The following is an 18,936-nucleotide window of genomic DNA, read 5'->3' as shown; positions in this document are numbered from 1 at the left end:
TTTTTTAAACTGAAAACAAAACAACATCTACATTGTTTAAGTACTTTGTTATTTACATAGTTTTAACTAGATTAAATGCAACATTCTTAGACGGAACAAGTCATTGTCAAGGTCGTGCATAAATCAATGATTACACAATTAATGTTTGAATTGTCCTCCAAAGTTCCAGCTCTAGTTTAAAAAAAATAATTAAAAACAGATATTAAGGTTGAAAAAGATCCCTTCATAAATATGAACTGTACTCAGTCATGAAATAACAAAAAAAATTAAAAATTCTGTTAGTGGTTATGCCAGTGTCCTATGAGGCTCTTGTAGCTCAGTCTTTGTTGGACAGTAAAAATATTTTCCAGAAATACTACAAAATTCTTGCTACAGAAATAATCTTGCCAAATATAGAAATGCATCTTTTTATTATATCTCATAAGCAGGAAATATCTGAACACATGTTGCATTGATTACTTTACCTAATAAGACAGAAAAGAAGCTAGCAAAATATTTAAGGGGCTTGTAAATCAAGAAACAATGTTCAGGAGTGAGACTACTTGCAAACTAGAGATAAGTTCTGCAGATTTCTTTTTCACATTACAGAGAAGATGACAATCAGGTCAGTTGAATTGGGACTCAAACTCTACTGATCACACCACAGAGTATTAAGTGTACTACTATAAAGTTTTTTTCCTGATCACTGTCCGATTGTTTTTTCCCCAGTGTACTTCACACTTCCAGCTATGTTCTAAATACACAGCAAAAATAGTGATAATGATTTCACAACAACCTGAATGTTACTCAGCTGGGACTATTTGGTATACTTGAAACTTTCAAGACTTGTTTCAATACAGAAGTAAGCAAACTAAAAAGTTGTCACCCACGCACAAAACACTGCTTATAGGCTAAGTTTGTAGAAAAAATGCATTTCTAAAATTTTAGCATTCTCCTTCCAGCTTAGAAGATAACACTAAATTAAATATCGATATTTCTTGCTGTATATAGAAGACTGTAAACTTCATGACTCACTGTTCTCTGTGTCATCTTATATCTCAGCTAATGTACTGCTCAGGAAGAAGCCCACATATTTTGGGGTAGTGCTTACATCAAAGGTCACAGTGTTAACTGTAAGAATTAAGAATTTCTACTAGAGAGTCTGATGATTTACACAGACTGCTCTACTGTATGGATTTTAAGAGGTTTCTATTCTTTTATAGTAATGCTGAATATAGCCCTGAAGTTTTTTCTATTTAATGTTTCAACTGATTTCTCCAGCTATTTTCCTCTTTCTCTCCCTTTCTTACAAATGAAGTTACTATTTAGACATCAAAACCACATGTTTCTTCTAACATGCAATAAAAGTATGTGACTGGAGAAGAGACAATAAAAATTCTCTTTAGAATAACATTTTTTTGCATAAGTTGACATACCTTCACTTTAGAGTTTTCTATCAAATGTTGAGCCATTGATTTTATCAGAACTTCAAAGAAAAACCATGAATACTGCAGAGAAAAGAAAACATTCTGTGAAATTGCCACAAGGGTTCAACGACTATTTCGATACAATTAGTTCCTATTCTTCAGTTATGACCAGATAAGAACAAAAGGTAAGAAGTATAGTTCAATATTTACCTTAAGTAGCTTGTTGCTTGTAAGAAAGTCAGCAGATGGCTTTAAAATTGTTGTCATGGACTTTGTCAATTCTTCATGTACTGTCTTATATTCAGAAGCAACATAGGGTTCAGCTTTATAAGCATACTTAGGGAGGAAAAACAGAATTTAATATGAAATTATGACGTAAGATGAGAAAATTGAAATTAAATATGCAACTGAAATTAAATATACTCTTTCTTAGGGAAATAAAAAAAGGAAACATTCAATTTAATTTTACCTACCTTGACATAAGATCTCAGGTAGCTATCTAAGCCTTCTTCATGACACTGAGCAACAATATGGAATAACCCTAAACAGAAGTCAAAACCAAGTAAGCCTATAAAGAAAACTATGATTGCAACAGCAAAAATGCTACTCAGTTATAGATTTATGTGATAACCCAGTCATCACTTAACTTAAAATTCTTTACCTTGTCACATTGACTGCCACTTCCTCTTGAGTTGCTCTAGTGAGAACTCTAAACAACTGGTTGAGAACAGTTGGCAGGAAAGCTATCATCACATGGCCTTCCATAGCATGAAGGCTCTAAAAGAAAGTAGTAATACTGTCACTCTCTTGACTAAAAGGCATTTAAATCATAAGTTCTGAAACAATAAAATTTATTGCAAGTCTTTTTTCAAAAATACACACTGCTTGCACACTACCAGAAATACTGTACAGAAAGCAACTGAGATATTTTCCAATATAAATATTCAGCAAATGTTTTCTACATTAAGGTAAATTAGGGATAAAAATCAAGTTTTATTAACAGCATTTTAGAAGTACCTACTTGTACTTTTCTGTTGAAATGCACGTTAGGTAATGTTTAAAGGAAAAGCAAATAAATAAAATAATCTGTTATTCACTGCCATTTTATACCTTAAGATACTTTACAAGATCAGTTCCTAGTGCACGAGCTCCAGATTCTGTTTTCTGACAGTACTGAAAAAAGTTATGCAAGTGCTGGTCCTGTCAAAGACAAAAAGAACAACAAATTAAATAATTAAACATATATCCATATCTGAAACACAACACATTAAAAATATTATATGTAGCAATCCATATCTTTGTCCATAGATTCAATTTTCAAAAATTACTGAAGTGTGAAGACTTATTTAGTCTATACGTAACATTGATAATTTTTTATTTAATATTTTGATTTTTTTAAGCCCTATATAAAATTTCCAGTGTTTCTTGAATACCCATTATACAAAATGCCACTTATATATGCTTCCAACTGATGTACAGAAAACAGCATACTTAATTATCCCAACTGATCATAATATGTTTTTCATGAGCAGGTATAACAGGACTCATTGCATTGCAGACATGGCCAGTAAATAGCTTTCAGAAAACTGTGACCTCTTATCTGGAAAATTCAAATTGGAATGGAGGGTGGTAGGCAAAAGGCTCATATTTTGAATAGTTTCCATTTAAGATCTTCTGTTTTTTCACAGCTGATGTAAAAGAAAAATACCATGAGAAATGTCCAAGAGACAAAAAAGTAAGAGATGAACACACTGAGTTCAAGAATCTTCCCAAATATTGTAAATACATACAATAAACATACATTATTCCTAAAACTTTCTCTAATTTAATTTGTTTTATAACTCACCTGTGTATACACAGTTGACACCAGATGAGTGGATTTTTAACAGTTGTTTGCCTCCATCTACCCATTTAATTTCAGGACCAGAATGCTGCATGCACACATGAAGGGGAAAAGTAAAATAATACAGCAGTATATTGGAGTAAAACAGTTGGTTCATAGTACCATTCACAACACTTTTTTTAGAAAGAAAAAAAACAGTTTGAAGAAATGTGTGCAATGAATAAAGTCATAAAAAAGGAAAATTATGCAGGCAATATTACCAAAAGCATTTATGAGCTTAAAATGTTTTTTCAAGGTCCCACAGGAGTTTCCCCAATGGCTAACAGAATTGATTCTCTGTACAGCACAGAGTTCATGTTTCCCCTACAACTGCAAAGAAACTTCTGACTAGAGAATTATGTACTAGTTCTCTGAGAAAAATAACACAAAAATTTCCACAGATACTCACACAGTTTAAAGCTTAACATATGTCACTGACAGGTAGCAGCCAGTGCTTCCTTCCCATCCCATTTCCAAAGAACTGAGAATGGGAATGCTCACCCTGACAACCACTTAGGGAGAGATTTTACTGCTAGATCTACAATTAGTCATATTGGTCCTAACATTCTACCCATGGGCATGAGCAGAGACGAACAGCAGAGGAATAAAGAATACACCTACAACGTGAAAAGATGAAAGATGTGAAGGAGACGATGGTTGGAAAGCTTACAGCAGAGTTCAAAAAAGAACAGGTGGTAGAACAGAGGAGAGCAGCACCTCTTGCTGTTGATTTTGGGTCTCTTCCTCCAAAATCAGTCAATTTTGTCTCTGCATTTCAATCTCTTTGTCAAATCCCCTATCACATTTTCATTTTGTATCCTCCTTGGTATAATTTTTATGACTTACAATTATGCAAGCTTTCTGCTTTGAAAAATACAACCATAAATTTTACTAGTGAAGCATAAAGATCACAAAAATCGAGATGTGAGAATAAGACTTTTTCAGGAATAAAGGACTTACTGAAAGGAGACAGCATGAAATGCTAAAAAAAATTTAGTAAAGGACTTCAGATTATTTGCATACCTTCATAAACTCAAATAGTTTTATATTTTTAAAAAATGACTGTAACTTCTAGTTAATAATTACTACAGAAATGAAACTTAAGCATTTCTTAAGTACATCGGCTAAATAATAACAAAATAAATATGTAACAACTTAACTTCCTGACTTTTACAAGAATGTGAATCAATCTGCCCTAATACTTCTTTTTTGGTCGCCCATTTCTCTTTGAGTTTGTTTCCTCTTAGTCAGACATCTAACTTTTGCAAAGCATTCCATTTCAGCTATAAAAGAAAATAAATTCTACTAGAAATTTACTTAAATCTGGTCATCAGACTGGGGAACTACAATCAAAGCTCCTCTCCACATTGTTTTTTTCCAAGATTAGAGCAATTTCATATAGCATACCTTTCCAACACCCACTTCTTGATAACTAAGATAGCCTGATGGAAGATTTGCTGACACTGGGATGTGTTGCTCATTGGTGACCACTCTTCCATCTTTTATCAGAGGAAGCCAAGAATACCCAACTATGGAAGATGAAAGGCAAGTAATTTTAAATATCTGATGAAACTTAACATAAACCCTTACAAAAGTCTTACTGAATAATTTTGATATGTAATTCAGAAACAAGAAAATATTGCTGTAAAGGCCACACAATTTGAACTCAAAGAATTAGAAATTATTAAAAATGCAGATAAATTGTCACTGAGTTTCAAGAACACCATACATTTGATGAACATTCTAAACCAACATTTGAAACATTTAAATTAGAAGAAATATTTTATGTGGTCTTTCAGTCAGTATAATGTAAGTAGGAAGCATTACATGGATCACAGAAGTCACAGGTTAACAGATAAGAACACTTCAAAAAATTTCCCCAGTAGTTACTAAAAGCAAAGCATTAGTGTACAAACCTTGTGTTTCAACAACATCTTTCTTCTTTGTACTCCCTTTGCTTGAATTATCACAGCTGACATGGTAGAAGGTGAACAACAAGTGGTGCTTTTCATGTAACTGAGTGGGCAATTCTATTTTAATCTGAAAGGCAAAGAAGTCTCTGTAGAAGTTTTCAGCTAGAGCACTGATATGTGTTACTGGTTGTAGTTCCAGATTATATATTATTTGAAGCAAGATCAAGAATCACACATACAAAACTCGAAAAATTTACTTACAGTGAAAAGGGGAATCTGATTTAACTGAGAACTTTGCAATCCTCTAATACTTTCCTGTATTTTGAAACTTACCTAGTACGTAAGCCAGTAAAAGTTAGCTCAGAAGGGTAGCTTACCTCATCATAAAACTCTGGATTTTGGTGGTGATGCAGAACAGCAGCAAATGCACTTCTAGTAAATACTGGTCCACCAGGCCTACCATAGATACACTTAGAAGAAAGGGAAAAAGAATAGAAAACCCTGTGATCCTTTTTTTTCACTCTCAGTTTAGAATGTTTCACCCAGAATTTGAAATATATTAACTTGTGTTAACAATGACAGGGATCTGTGCAAAGGAAACAGTCTGATCAGGGATCAGACTACATGATCTGTAGTCTGCCTGCTGTGCAGTAGAGCTGACTCTGTCATTTCACCTCAAGATATCTACACATTTCTCTATTTTTTACTTCCAGACACCTTTTATACACTCTGATGGCTCATAAATAAACATGGAGCTTGGCTCTCCAGTTGATCTAAAGATTTGCTGTTTCAACTTACTGTGGAGTACACATAAACCATCCTTGTTTGCAACAAGTTTATTCCTGGAATTTTTGGTTGATATAAAGAAATTAAGTGATCTGAGGGTTCTTTAGTAATCCTTTATATCAAAAACAAGCAAGCCATCCAGAAGTTACTCTTATGCCAAATGCAAAAGGACAGAAGCCACCATCCCAAACTAGGCCAATTAATCCAGTACTATTGTGTTACTTAGCTACCTGTTCACTATTTTCTTTTATCTGTTGAAAAAATCAAAAGACTAACCTTTAAAGGCAAAGAATCCTCTTCATCAGAATCCTTGAACTCAATGCACACCGCAATATTTCTAGCCTAAAGCAGTATTTAAAAACATAAACCCAAACAATTAATCATAAGGATAATCACAGAAATAAATCTGTTGTAAACAATCTTAACCAAACCTGAGAAAGAAGGTAGAGTTTTCCTGTACTCACCTTTGCAAAAGACTTTTGACTGTCATATTTCAAGTGCTTTGGATAAACATAAAGATGATTGTTGTAGATGGTGAAAGGCTGAGTGTATCTTGGTATACAGGGAACAAACTCCTCTATTTCAAATGTTGTTAGTGTCTTGGTGCTGCTTTCAAACTGCTTCATGGGAATGTATGATGAGTTAACATAATCTGAAATTACATTAAAAAAAAATCGAATAAAAAAAACGAAGAGGAAAAAGCCTGAATGACCATCTAATAGTGTTTATTAATACTTACTTGGAAAATCTGGTGACACATTATCAATTGTAACATCCAGATTTCCTAAAATAACAGGAAGTTTGGCCATCTTTTCAGGTCTATAGGAAGGAAAAAAAAAACAAACACCTCAAAGTCAGGCTAAATGCAAATCAGATACCAGCAAAAAAGATCATAGGAAACAGAGGCAAAAGTAATATCCTGAAACAGGAGTATGAGAGGAAAGGTGTTTTGAGGGTGGATGACTGATCCGGTCTTTTTTGCTTAGATTCACAGTTTTCTTTTCCTTTAAATTCTCAGGAAAATATAAAAGGCTTTATGTGGAAAAGTGTGGAAAAAGTCACAAAAAAGAATGACTTCTTTCTTTAAATCAAAATGAAAAACTTTGACAAATATAGCTTTTGTTTGCCATGTAATAACTTACTATCATTTGCAGAAAAGAGGGGATCTATAAGTAAGTTTTTTAAAACCTCAATGGCCAGTGATAAGCACTCATGGTAGTAGGGTAAACCTGGGGAGGGAAGAGAATCAGCAAGTTCCTACCTCTTCCTTTTTCTAGACTAAAAACTCACCCTGCAAAACTAGTCAACATCGAAATTTCTTATATGTTATCATGTGACTAATTCAGAAATATGATTTGAAGTACAAGTATTTTCCAGTGTAAAACTATGCAGAACCCTTTATTAGTAAAGATAGTTAGCAGAATGATTTTTTAAATTATTGCACAGCAAGTGGGTGCAAAATTTTCCCAAAATGCAATCCCATGCTGTGAAGCAAACAACTTCAGGTTGGCGTCTGGATTCAATTCCAACATCTATGCCTTAGACATTATAACCTATTTCTTACTATAATTCCCGTGAAATACTGTACGTGATTCCATAAACAGGATGCTGAAATAATAAAAAGCATTTTCTTAATTCACAAAGTAAAATGACATGGCAGGCTAATTTACTATTAGTTTCAATTCCAGTAATACTGTTTATGGCAAGGAGTATCAGTACACAGCCATTTCAATGCTACATAAACTTGAATGAAATTATAAGACACTTGCTAAAAGTGACTTAAATACCTCTTACAAACCTCATCTCCTTATCAGATTTGTTAAGCAAGAATAAAATAAAGAAACTACAGACCGAGCCTTTTGCACTTAGTGATCGTTCAAATCAATACCACTCCAGCTAACTCTATCATAACAGAAGTGGAAACATCTTTGCAAAGCAGCAAAGATTGCTCTTTTATTTTACATCCTATTTAATAAGGGGATTAGCAAATTTATGAATATGGTCACCTGTTGGTGATACATTCTTGCACACAAACTGATGAAGTCTTTAAGAATACTTTGTAAAAAAAAATAACCTATGTTCTGTTATTTAGCCACCCTGAGACATCCACTCCCAAGGAACATGGACTAGCTACTGGCTTGAATCCCTTTTCCTGAGAGCTAGCGCTCTCTGTCCAAGGTCAGTGAACAGATGATTTATGCTCATATTTGCTTTTCTTTGAGAACCAGAAGAGCATATTGTGTGAGTATAACTCCTAGCATAGAGTTACTTCAGGTTACGATGCTGATTGCATGTTACATGTGGCATAACACTTCAGTCCTGCTTGGAGCCCCCAAACACTGCAAAGAAAGGATCTGTAGCCTGTATGAAGGTCTTGATATATTTATACAGCTTCCATATTTGAAATTAAAGACATACAAATACATATATCCAAATATTAGATGCTCCAGTTCAAGAACATAACGAAATATAGGGGGGCTTAGGGTGAGGAATGGGGGATGTTCTGGTGTTTGTTTGGTTTGGTTTTGTTTTTCAAAGTGGGAAAATCAGACTTACTTTCTGAAATCTGCTAACGATTTCAGCATGTCTTCATTTGAGAGTTTATTACTGTCTTGTCTGAAGAGAGGAGAAAATCTTGCATTTTTGTCCAAAGTTCCTGAGGCATCTTTAAACAGCGTCCTGAAAGTAAAAGTCTTGCTTTCAGCTGAGTTTATGAAAGTGCTGAAATTCACTTCAGGAAATTTCTTTATTAGAAATCAGAGCATACTGCACCATCCTCCATATTACACATTTAATACTCTTGTAGGTGAGTTTTAACATATAAATAGCTCAGTCTAACAAATAAGTGTGAACCATTTCATTCTGAGTAGCTTAAAAAATATTGTCAATAGAAAACAGTTGGCAATATTTAATGGTTTGAAGAATAATGTAATGAATGTTTATAACTTTTTTTCCTACTACAGAGCTGAAGCGTCAATTTGTCAGAAAGCTTTGGTTAATTGAAAGCAAAAGAATCAACAATTTAAATAGCACATTAAGTTTTACAAGAAGGGAGATGCAGAAAATAATGTTAGAGAAAACTCAAAAAAAAACCCGATTGACAAGATTTGTCCTTACCTAGCTGCCCAGGCAAAAGGCATTATATTGACCTAATCTCTGGCATGCCTGCTTAGCGTTCTTCAAAACTTTCTGTGCAACCTGCAAGGGACATGAGAAATGCCATGCTTGAAAAGCTAAATTTTTTGCACCACTAGTACACAAGAAAAAAACATACGTTGACACTGACATGAATTCGAAAATCTTCTTTAGAAGATTAATCCTAAGTATGTGAGTGAAAGACAATTGAAAATGCCTCTTAATGGTTCATTTCAGGTTAAGCACAGCCTGTTCATTTCACAGCATTTCACAGGTGAAAACACAGACATATCTACACCCTTGATAATAAATATTTAATTAAGTGAGAAAAAAATTATTATATACAAAACGTATATGGAAAGCTAGAGAAAAAAAATCAACTGTTTCTTCAGACAAAACTCAAATTCCAGGAAAAAAAAAACCATTTCAACTCCCATTTGCTCCCCTATTCACCACCACCCTATGTATCAGAATACATTCCTGCAGTCTAAATACTATGATACTCTGCAATACTTGTATTACAAATACACACAGAATATGGGGAGGAGTTTTATGAAGATCACATGTACACTCCTATGCACATGGACAATCCTATGTAGTGACATCACAATATTGTTTTCATAAAAGTTCAAATTTTTGCTTTTGTTAACTTTTGAAATAACAAAAAATTCCATTATATACAGCCAACATGTACAACAATCAGAGCTAGAAATGCACTGATATGAGATGTTCAACACTGAGTTGAACCACTTGACCTAAGCAGAAGTTTCTGACAGAGCAGTGGGCTTCTCTGTTCCAGAAATCAGCTTCTCCTATGTGTCTACACAGAGCAAAATTATTTGTCAGAGACAAAACAACCTACAGAGTAAAACTGCCTGAATATTAGTCTGATCTATGCTGTTGACATTATAAAGAGCTGATTCTATTACTGTGTTTGAGACAACTCTCCATTACCCTTTCCTGTAAAAGGGGGAAATGGCACTTGGAAGCAAAAACCTTGGTAAGTAATCATCATGAAATCAATAATTTAAGGGGGAGAACAAGCGATTCCTTGGCTATAGAATTTGCTACTTCTGTTTTCCCTTTCCTTGTCCAGAGTAGTAATTCTGCAGGGAACGGGAACTTGCTCATTGCACTGATACAAATGGAGGGCCTATATAACTAGTACTGTTCTGTTTTGTTAATATACTGTAATCCCTATGAACAAGAACTGAAAGAAATTTCAAACTAAGTGTTCAGTTGTATAAAATGATAAGCAATTGAATGCTAGAAATGTACAACATAAGTTAATATAACCAAGAGTGTTCCTACTGGCTATTCCTGCAGCACAGGGCATCACCAAGTCTAGCCTGCAGCATCAAATGTGGGAACACTTGGGCTTGCTCAACCTTCCTATGTGGCTCAAGCCCAAGGCCACCAAAATCAGCTACTCAGTTCAGGTTTGTTTTAACTTCAGTAACAGTCAGCATACACTTCAAAACCAGACTCCTAAAATACAAAGCTGCTGTTTTCCAACAATAGCTGAAAAAAAATCTCAAGCATTCCTGGAAAAGCAAATCAGTAGGTTGATCTATATTAAGACCAAGTGAAAAATACAGAGTCATTTATATGCAGCTTGGCCAGCAGTAAATCCGTAGAAAAGAGCACTGTTCCTCTGCAGACACTGAAAGTTAACCATTCCTTCTTCCCTTTCACTAGCTGAAAACAGGAAGAATGTCAACAGTAGCTGACAGTGCTTAAAAAACACTTTTCTCTAATATCCTGGCCCAGCTATTTAAGCGTAACTGTAAATCAACAAAATCAAACCTCTATTTCTTCAGTGACAAAAAGAAGTAGCAACTAACAAAACTTTTTGTAGATACATTTCAGAGAACATAAAATCTTTTGTCATCTGAGACTCCTGAAAACTTAAGATGGTTCAGTGGTTTATTTCTAAAAGTGATTTTGACTTCCCTCAAACCTGCAAAGCATTTTATATATAAAACCAAAAGCTTAATGATCTCAGTGGTTCTGAAGGAAAAAAACACCAAGAGTGCAGATAACGTTCCAGTAAACTACGGTCACCAGAAAGTGAGACAAAGGAAAGTCAACATCATAAGATGCATTAACTAAGAGAGACATACATTGATCAAAATTTATGATCAATATTTCACTGTTTCAAAATTTTTCAACTAAACTTTCACACTTAAGTTCAATACACTTTTGTCAAACCAGTTAAGACATTAAAAAAATCATAGATTGTCACAATTAGAAAAAGTGAAATAAATGTTTCAAATAAATGTTAGACTTTATCTATACTGTAATAATAGTTACTAGTAATAACTGAATTTGATTTACTAATTGTAGTTATCTGAATTTACTAGAAAACAACTAAGGTTTTGATGATATTTACTAATTCAAATCAACCTGCTTTGCCTCAGTATTTTGTTCATGCCACAGAAGAAAATAACATACCTTTGAAGAATCTGAACTTTTCATATATGGTTCAGCACAATGCGTAACACTTCCTTGTAATACCTTTTCTATTCTAGCCACAAGGAAAATGTCAGTATGAGGACATGTGACTGAGAATATTCCCTAGAAATGAAACAAGAAATAAATATAAAGGAAAATGCAGGCAACATTTTACAACATGTAATAGAAAGCCATCCAAGTCATATAGGAAAACTCTTTCTTGTATCCAAATCCTACTAATTCTTTAGGTTACTAGTTCTTACCTGCTTTGGATATTGTAAACACAGTTTCATGAATGTCTTGAATTCTGTGTAAGCTATCACCGCTGCCATTCATCATTTGTTGAGATACACTGGGTATCATGTGCCTACTGAGGGGTGGTTCAAATCAACATGGAAATCTGCTGAAATCTTCCTGTTGTTTTTAATATCAAATAGTGACAATGTGACAAAGAAAGGTTCTACCTAGACATTAAAAAAAAAGAATCAAGTGTCATTGCTGGTATCCATAGCACAGTAAAAATGCGCACAAAAGAAAGATGAGTAACATTTTCATAAACACAGTCATCACTCTAGATATTACTGACAAGATGTAAAAGACAGTAAAAGAAAAATTTCTCTCTCTATTGGCAGCAAAAATATTAGCAAAGTTACTTTTTGTAGGATTTAGGTTTTCATTTTGATTTAAAAGAGTAGAAAAAAATCCCCATAATACAAATTTCCCAATCACAGCAAGGAATCCCTGCCATTAAGACATTCATTAACATATTAACAGAAAGTAATTAGAATAATTATTTACATTTGTGTTGGTCCTTCTTCATTTTCTGCAACGCAGCTTTGCAAATTAAAGATAAATCGTTACATCTCACAAGAATCTTTTTTCCAAATTTCTCTTCAAATGGCTTCACTTCTGGTTCAATACTAGAAAAGTCTAGTTTCTTTAAAAAGAGAAAAGAAAAATTACAGTAAGTTGGTTTTCATCTTAAAATGATCAACATAAAAAAACTGCTGCTTCCTTTTAAGAAGTCTAACCTGTGCATCTGGATCCAAGGCAAAAAGTTTAACTCTGCTTTCACTTTTCAGCTTGATTTCTGCTTCTCTGGTACTCTGTTCGAAATAAGAAAAAAAGTGTTAGTACTGCACTATTAAATAAAAGTGGATTTCAGTGTCATCCCTTTTCTGCGATGTTCAAAGCTTTACACATTTTTAATTCACGTATTTGTTTCTCCATTACTGAGTTTTGTAACTCCTTAGTTTACGTTGCTCCACCATGTCTAAGTAAAAAGTGAGAGCCTCTCCTCTAAAGGCTTTCTTCCAGGCCTAGAAATCTAAAACTTACATCAGCAACATGTAACTTTCCAAGCGCATGGGAAGTATACTCCAGCGTAACTTATATAGCACTTTGCCTCCTTAAACAATGACTTTCACAACATCATTTTATTTAAATGAAAAATAAATTATGACTGTAGGTTAAAGCTCAGAGCTATCCTGAGAACATAAGATTGCTCAGGAAACAACAGATCATCTAAATTAAGAAACACCATCACAGCTCCCTTTCTTTTTTCCTTTTCTTGGTTGCTTTTTTTTTTTTCCTCTCTTGAGCTCTATTGCCAAAGAAGTGGTTTTCCTGTGGGTAGCTGGAAAAACCTCCAAAACTTCCAAAGGGTAAACCCCTCACACTTAGAAGTTACTTTGCGGAGTTCACTGTACCCTGATCCTGCCTGGGATTTGTGGATAGTCATCTATTCACAGTAAAACAAAAGTGAAGTGCTACAAAATAGAATGTGAAAACTGATCGTATACACAGGTTACCTTTCTTGGAAAAAGGTGTTATTTAAAGAGTATTCTATGATTTTTAAAGTCACAGGACATGACAAATGAACATATGCATGTGCCAAAATTATCCATGCAGGAGAGTTGCCATTCCCAAAGTAGCAGCTGGCTAAACAGGGATACAAAGTATTACGTTACAGACAGGTGTGTCTCTCTTTGGATTAAGCTGTATGGGTTAAAAGAAGTTACAAACTCAAAATTCTCATCACTGACCATCAGCTGGAAGTGATCTACTGTCTACATCTGCTTTGCTGGAGTTTGAAGCAACTTCTCCTATGTCTCAAGAAAAAGAAAAAAAACCAAACCAAAACAAAAGAACATACTCTAAGAGCTCAAAATCCTATTTTTAGGTTGATAACAGAAATTTAAAAACTAATCTGGTTTAATTGATGTACTATAGAAAAAAACTTCTGAGGTGCTATTTTGAGTAAAAATGCTCTAATGGTTTTCATTTAATTTACTTTGTTATCTTTAGCACACACAGGAGAAAAAATAAGAGTTGCTGTGAAAGAGACGACCCAAATACTCAATACCAGCAGAGTACTGCCAGAGTTTGCTTGTTCAACAGCAAAGTCTGGTATGACTGAGAAATACAGGGACGTGAAGAAGTTTAAAGATGGCAAAAAGTTGTGTGCATGTGTTGCAAAGGCAATAATCAGTGGCAAGAACTGAGGATGAACACAACCTAGTCATAAGAGCAAGATAGAAACTGTTTCGGCTAAAGCATCTTGAACAGTTTTAGAGGCTTTGGTGTTTTGTGCACTAAAGACAAGACGAATATACGCATTTTTGACTGACAGACCAGGGGCAGCGTTCAGAAGTCAAGAACAGAAAATGCATGTAGTCATTGACCCTCTCTATAGCATAACACTGACTCTAACTTAAATTTCCTCATCTGTAAAACAGAATATTTTCCCACCTCAGTGAATTCTGGGGACCTGTAATGGCTAAGGAGGTACTTGGGCACACTTATCACAACAGTCACATAGTTATTTTAGAGGGCTAATTCGTTTCATTTTAAGATTAAAAAACAAAACAAAACAACTCCAAAAACAACCGAACAAAAAACCCAAACAAACACCCACTACAAACCCCTACATTCACTCTTGGTACTTACGTTATAGATAAAAGGAATGTGAAGTAGGCAGGAAAGACAGACAGAATCAGATATATGTGTGCACATCTGTGCACTGAAGTGCAAAATACCATCTTATTTAATTTATATCATAAACTAGCAGCTGTTGACAGAAAAATCAAGGCTTGGAGATGTACTCACAAAGGTTCAACCCTTCCTGGGAAGACTGCTTTTTCCCCTATTGTCAGGTGCTCTACAGTCCCCCCCTGAAGGAATTTCTCTCTCCTCATAAGGATATGAGGTCAGCTATTGTGAAATTCTCCTCCTAGAACCAACAAAAATAATAGAGCAACTAGAAACTCTTCTAAGAGAAGGCCCAATGCCTTGTAAGGCTTCCACTGGGGAAAGAAGAACTAAATCCAAACAACAGCTGAAAAGACAGCGCAAGAATGAACAGAGGACAAAAAAAATCCTCAAAACAAATAGCATTTATATAAAGCAATTGGGGTAAGGCACAAACAGCATACCAATGCCTACAGGCAGACGTTTCTGTGTTCTCCTCCTCAGGAAAAAAAGAAGGCTAGGACAATACATTACCGTACATTATTTTAAAAGGTAGTGCTTAGTACAGATAAACTAGAATGGGAAAACAAAAAAACTTATTTTGAAGGAAATAGAAATTTAAATGGGTTATAACTCTGGAATAACAAAAAAAAAAAGCCAGTGCTTAAAGAGGTGATAAAAATAATACACCAGAAAAATACCGAGCTTAAAGAGCTACATGTTTCCGATCCAAAGGTTATGGAAACAGGAAGCAGCAACTGCAGTACTAAAGCCACATGCAGGTGCTGCAGCCCTGAATTAAAGTCCCTTCTGTAAGGAATATGGAACCTAAACATTACAATAACTCTGACTATAAAGAAAGAATAACCTTCTGTACAAAAAAAAGCATCTAATTTTATATTTGTTTCTGAAAAAATTTTCATAGCCTCATGTAAGTGTGATGTTTGATGATTACAGTTCTTCCAAGGAAACCTTGATTGTATGTACCACAATCCCAATTCATTTCCAAATACAGAGGCATCTGGAGCTAGATTATCACATAATAGCTTTTTGTGTATATGTGCTAAATTGATTACAAAGCAGTATCAGAAAGAATTAAGTCAGCCAACCAATTTGGGTGCTAAAAAGCTTGTTAACATATTCTGACTGGATCTTTTGATATTAGCTACCCTAATAGACAGAATTTGGTTTGCTTGTTTTCAGTTTATAAGCTTTGCTTCCTTCAGGAGTAGTTATTAGGTCAGATAGATCCTCAAAAAGAAGGAGAGAGCATTCCAGAGCATGGTCAAGCAGAAAAGTTTCAAGACTCCAGGCTGCACCACACAGAAGAAAAAGGAAGTCACAGGAAAAAGTTTGGATTCTGCAACTTCAATAGAAAAGGTCATCAATTCCAGTACTTGGGTGATTTAACAAAAATTTCTCCTTCACAGAACTCACAAAATTTATTGCAACATGCAAGTCCCTGATTTAACTGAAACAAAGTCTGTAAATGGGCTGAGGAAGTTACTTTTATTTTCTACTTCTTTCTATTTATTTTATTCTAATTTCCACCACAGTTCTGTAAGAACAAATTGAAAAGCAAAAAACCATGGTGCTACAGGAATGATCCATGAACCTGCCAGGTCATTATAGATACAAACATCTTAAAATACATTTACTTCATCACTTCTATTAAGCTGTTCTGGATTTTTTAAATATAAAAATAAAACTTGATTTCAGTATAACTAGATTTCTACAGAAATACTTAAGGGCTTACCTGCATGCAATAAACCCATAAAAAATATAATTAATTAGTAAAACTATAATAAAACATACTGGATTGAAATAACATGTCCAGACTTATATAGGCAACTTCAAGACAGTATCTAGATTGCTTATAAAAGCAGAAAATGAAGCAGCTCAATAACCATATTAATTAAAGAGTTTCTAAGCTTTGAAAGCATCACAAACTGACTGAAAGCTAGAAACCAGTGTCTTACCTTTACTGAAAGTTCATGTAGATAACTTATGTTTAGTACTTTATATCCTAACTTGACATTTACTATATATATATATTACCTTGGCAATTTCAGGATAGTAGTTATCAAAACTACTTGATGAGCTTTCCAGTTTGCTTTGTTCATCATCTGAAATTATAAAACCACATTTTAAACTAAATATAAAACCTAAAGTACTCACAAAACTCCATAGCAAAAATTATTTTTTTTATCTCCCACCCCCTCAAAAATGACAACTGTTAACATAAATAGGTTGTGGACAACTCTATCATTACATTTTGATGCAGTGACTTCTTAGAAGACGTAACTAGTAACAAAAATAAGTATAGTAGCAGTTATTTGTAATCTTACCTAGAACACAGTTTTAATATTAATTTTGATATCTGCATGGGGAAAGGGGATACTCAATGCACAAAATTTACGTTACTCTTTCCCCTATGCACTGTAACTTGATTTCAAAACAAGTTCCCTCTATTCATTAGGTTCCCAGCTCTACTCTCCAACAGTTACTGGATTTACAAAGCAACCATTCAGTTAGCTATAAGCATCTTACAGTTCTAAGGTCAAATGGGGACCACTGACTAAAATGTCTTTCACAGAGCTACAAGCTTCTCCTTTTCTGATCTGGCTTTGTTGTAAACACCACGCTAAATTCTGACAGTCTTCAAAGATGTGATATCTCACTTTAAACTGTAATGATCCCTTTAGGTACTTGTGCTATTCATAACAGAACAACCTTTTGTAATATCTTCCAGGTTCTTCCAGATATGCATATTGTTGGTTTCATACCAGTTTCCCTCCCCATCCATTCTCAGGCTAGAAACCCTGCTTACCTTCATGAGACTCTCCATTTCTTTTTTCTTGCATTGCAGCCTCGAAGTTAAGCTGAAGGATTTTGTTCAGAGTGTTTATCCACTCTTCCATTTCAAGTTCACTGTCAGCAGCTAGAAGATAACTACTCTTGTCTTGCATCTTGAGCTCAAATGCAAAACGTCTGACTTTATTATTCTATAAGAAAATAAAAGATCTGTTTAAAATCTTTACATACTGTCTAATCACAAAGAAAGTTAAACATATTTCAGATATTTATTCAGAAATACACAGTTTCACACTTTGAATAAGTGCATTATAATTACACTTTTTCATCTCTGACATTTGACCTTCTGAAGTCATTTGTACCACTGCAATAAGGGCAAGTAGGAAAGACAACAGCCCATTTTCCAGCTTCCCTTAATCATTCTGGTTGCCATCACCTTAAAAAACCCTAAAAATCAAATTTCCAAATATCAATTGTTTATGTACCCAGATCATCTGGAAATGAAGCTAACCAAGATCTACTAAAGAAGAAAAAAATTAAAAAAGCAAAAAACTCCTTTAATATCTGAGTGACAACTGTTTGCACACTGAGATTTTACACCAGAGATAAAATCATAACCAACAACAGCCCTGAATTGCTAGTCTTATAAATATACATGAAGTTGGGAATCAGTTCCTCCTTTATTCCTCAACCATTATTGTCATCCTTTTTGCCCAATTTAAATCAAGCCTTCAAATGCTACCTAGCCTGACTCATGTTTCTGGGAATGAATCTTAAATGAAAATTCTGTATTATCATCAATTTAATTTTAAAAATTGATAATTCATTAGATAAACATTACAATAAACAATATGACGGACTTAATGGTTGGGGGATTTTTGTTTAAGTTAAATTAAATGCCAAATTATATTTTAGTTTCACCGTACTTCAGATTTTTCAATTAACAGACTAAGTACTGGTTGGCAAAACAGTCAGCTTTCTACCAAAGATCAGTTTCTGTTAAGAAGGATATGAACAAATATACTCCAGATCTATATGGATCTATATGTATGGACTCCAGATCTATAGGTAGTCTTACCAGCAGAAATCAGTGATGAAGTAAATGAAAAATCCAAAGAACAGTAACCTCTAACTTTCACAGAATAAAACCTTGACACAAGTGGTACATATCACACTTCTCAGTTTTCACAAGACACTGAATTAGAGCAACTATGACTTTATATGTGGCTGTCTGTGTGAACAGTTACACTGCACATATTATGTGCTCCACATCTTTGATCAGAAAAGACTCAATATACTTTAGTATTAAAACAATAACCCCAACAAAACAAAACCCAGAAACCCCAAAAAGTATTCTGGGAATTCCTGTCTCTTCATTTAAGTTTGGGGGGAAAAAAATCCACCCAAACCAAAAACCCCAAACAAACAAAACCCTGCTATTGCACAAATTCAGCATTCCTCTTATACAAGTATTGACAAAGGAGCATATTCTGCTCTACCTTCAGTGTCTGTTAGTGAAGTCAGTATTTTTCTCTCAGGTATCTACTGGCTTTGAAAAAATAATTATGCACATGTA

At 34.2% G+C, this 18,936-nt stretch overlaps 1 protein-coding gene across 1 annotated transcript in view; it reads right to left on the bottom strand.

Moving 5' to 3' along the window:
- Positions 1–18,936, bottom strand: part of DOCK9 (dedicator of cytokinesis 9) — a 111,615-nt gene that overhangs the window by 41,191 nt on the left and 51,488 nt on the right. Inside the window, 26 exon segments of the mRNA XM_032679239.1 lie at positions 1,416–1,487; positions 1,617–1,742; positions 1,880–1,947; positions 2,054–2,183; positions 2,517–2,606; positions 3,253–3,286; positions 3,288–3,337; positions 4,696–4,817; positions 5,205–5,328; positions 5,579–5,671; positions 6,264–6,329; positions 6,452–6,639; positions 6,727–6,806; positions 8,544–8,666; positions 9,105–9,128; positions 9,130–9,185; positions 11,577–11,699; positions 11,840–11,860; positions 11,862–11,947; positions 11,950–12,040; positions 12,159–12,198; positions 12,375–12,426; positions 12,429–12,513; positions 12,608–12,682; positions 16,605–16,672; positions 17,377–17,551. Of these exon segments, the coding sequence (XP_032535130.1) occupies positions 1,416–1,487; positions 1,617–1,742; positions 1,880–1,947; positions 2,054–2,183; positions 2,517–2,606; positions 3,253–3,286; positions 3,288–3,337; positions 4,696–4,817; positions 5,205–5,328; positions 5,579–5,671; positions 6,264–6,329; positions 6,452–6,639; positions 6,727–6,806; positions 8,544–8,666; positions 9,105–9,128; positions 9,130–9,185; positions 11,577–11,699; positions 11,840–11,860; positions 11,862–11,947; positions 11,950–12,040; positions 12,159–12,198; positions 12,375–12,426; positions 12,429–12,513; positions 12,608–12,682; positions 16,605–16,672; positions 17,377–17,551 (2,262 nt within the window).

Source organism: Chiroxiphia lanceolata, chromosome 2 (genome assembly GCF_009829145.1).
Source record: "Chiroxiphia lanceolata isolate bChiLan1 chromosome 2, bChiLan1.pri, whole genome shotgun sequence".
In the NCBI taxonomy this organism is placed as follows: domain Eukaryota; kingdom Metazoa; phylum Chordata; class Aves; order Passeriformes; family Pipridae; genus Chiroxiphia; species Chiroxiphia lanceolata.
The sequence above is the reverse complement of the archived record's forward strand: the minus strand, read 5'-3'. Positions and strand labels throughout refer to the sequence as shown.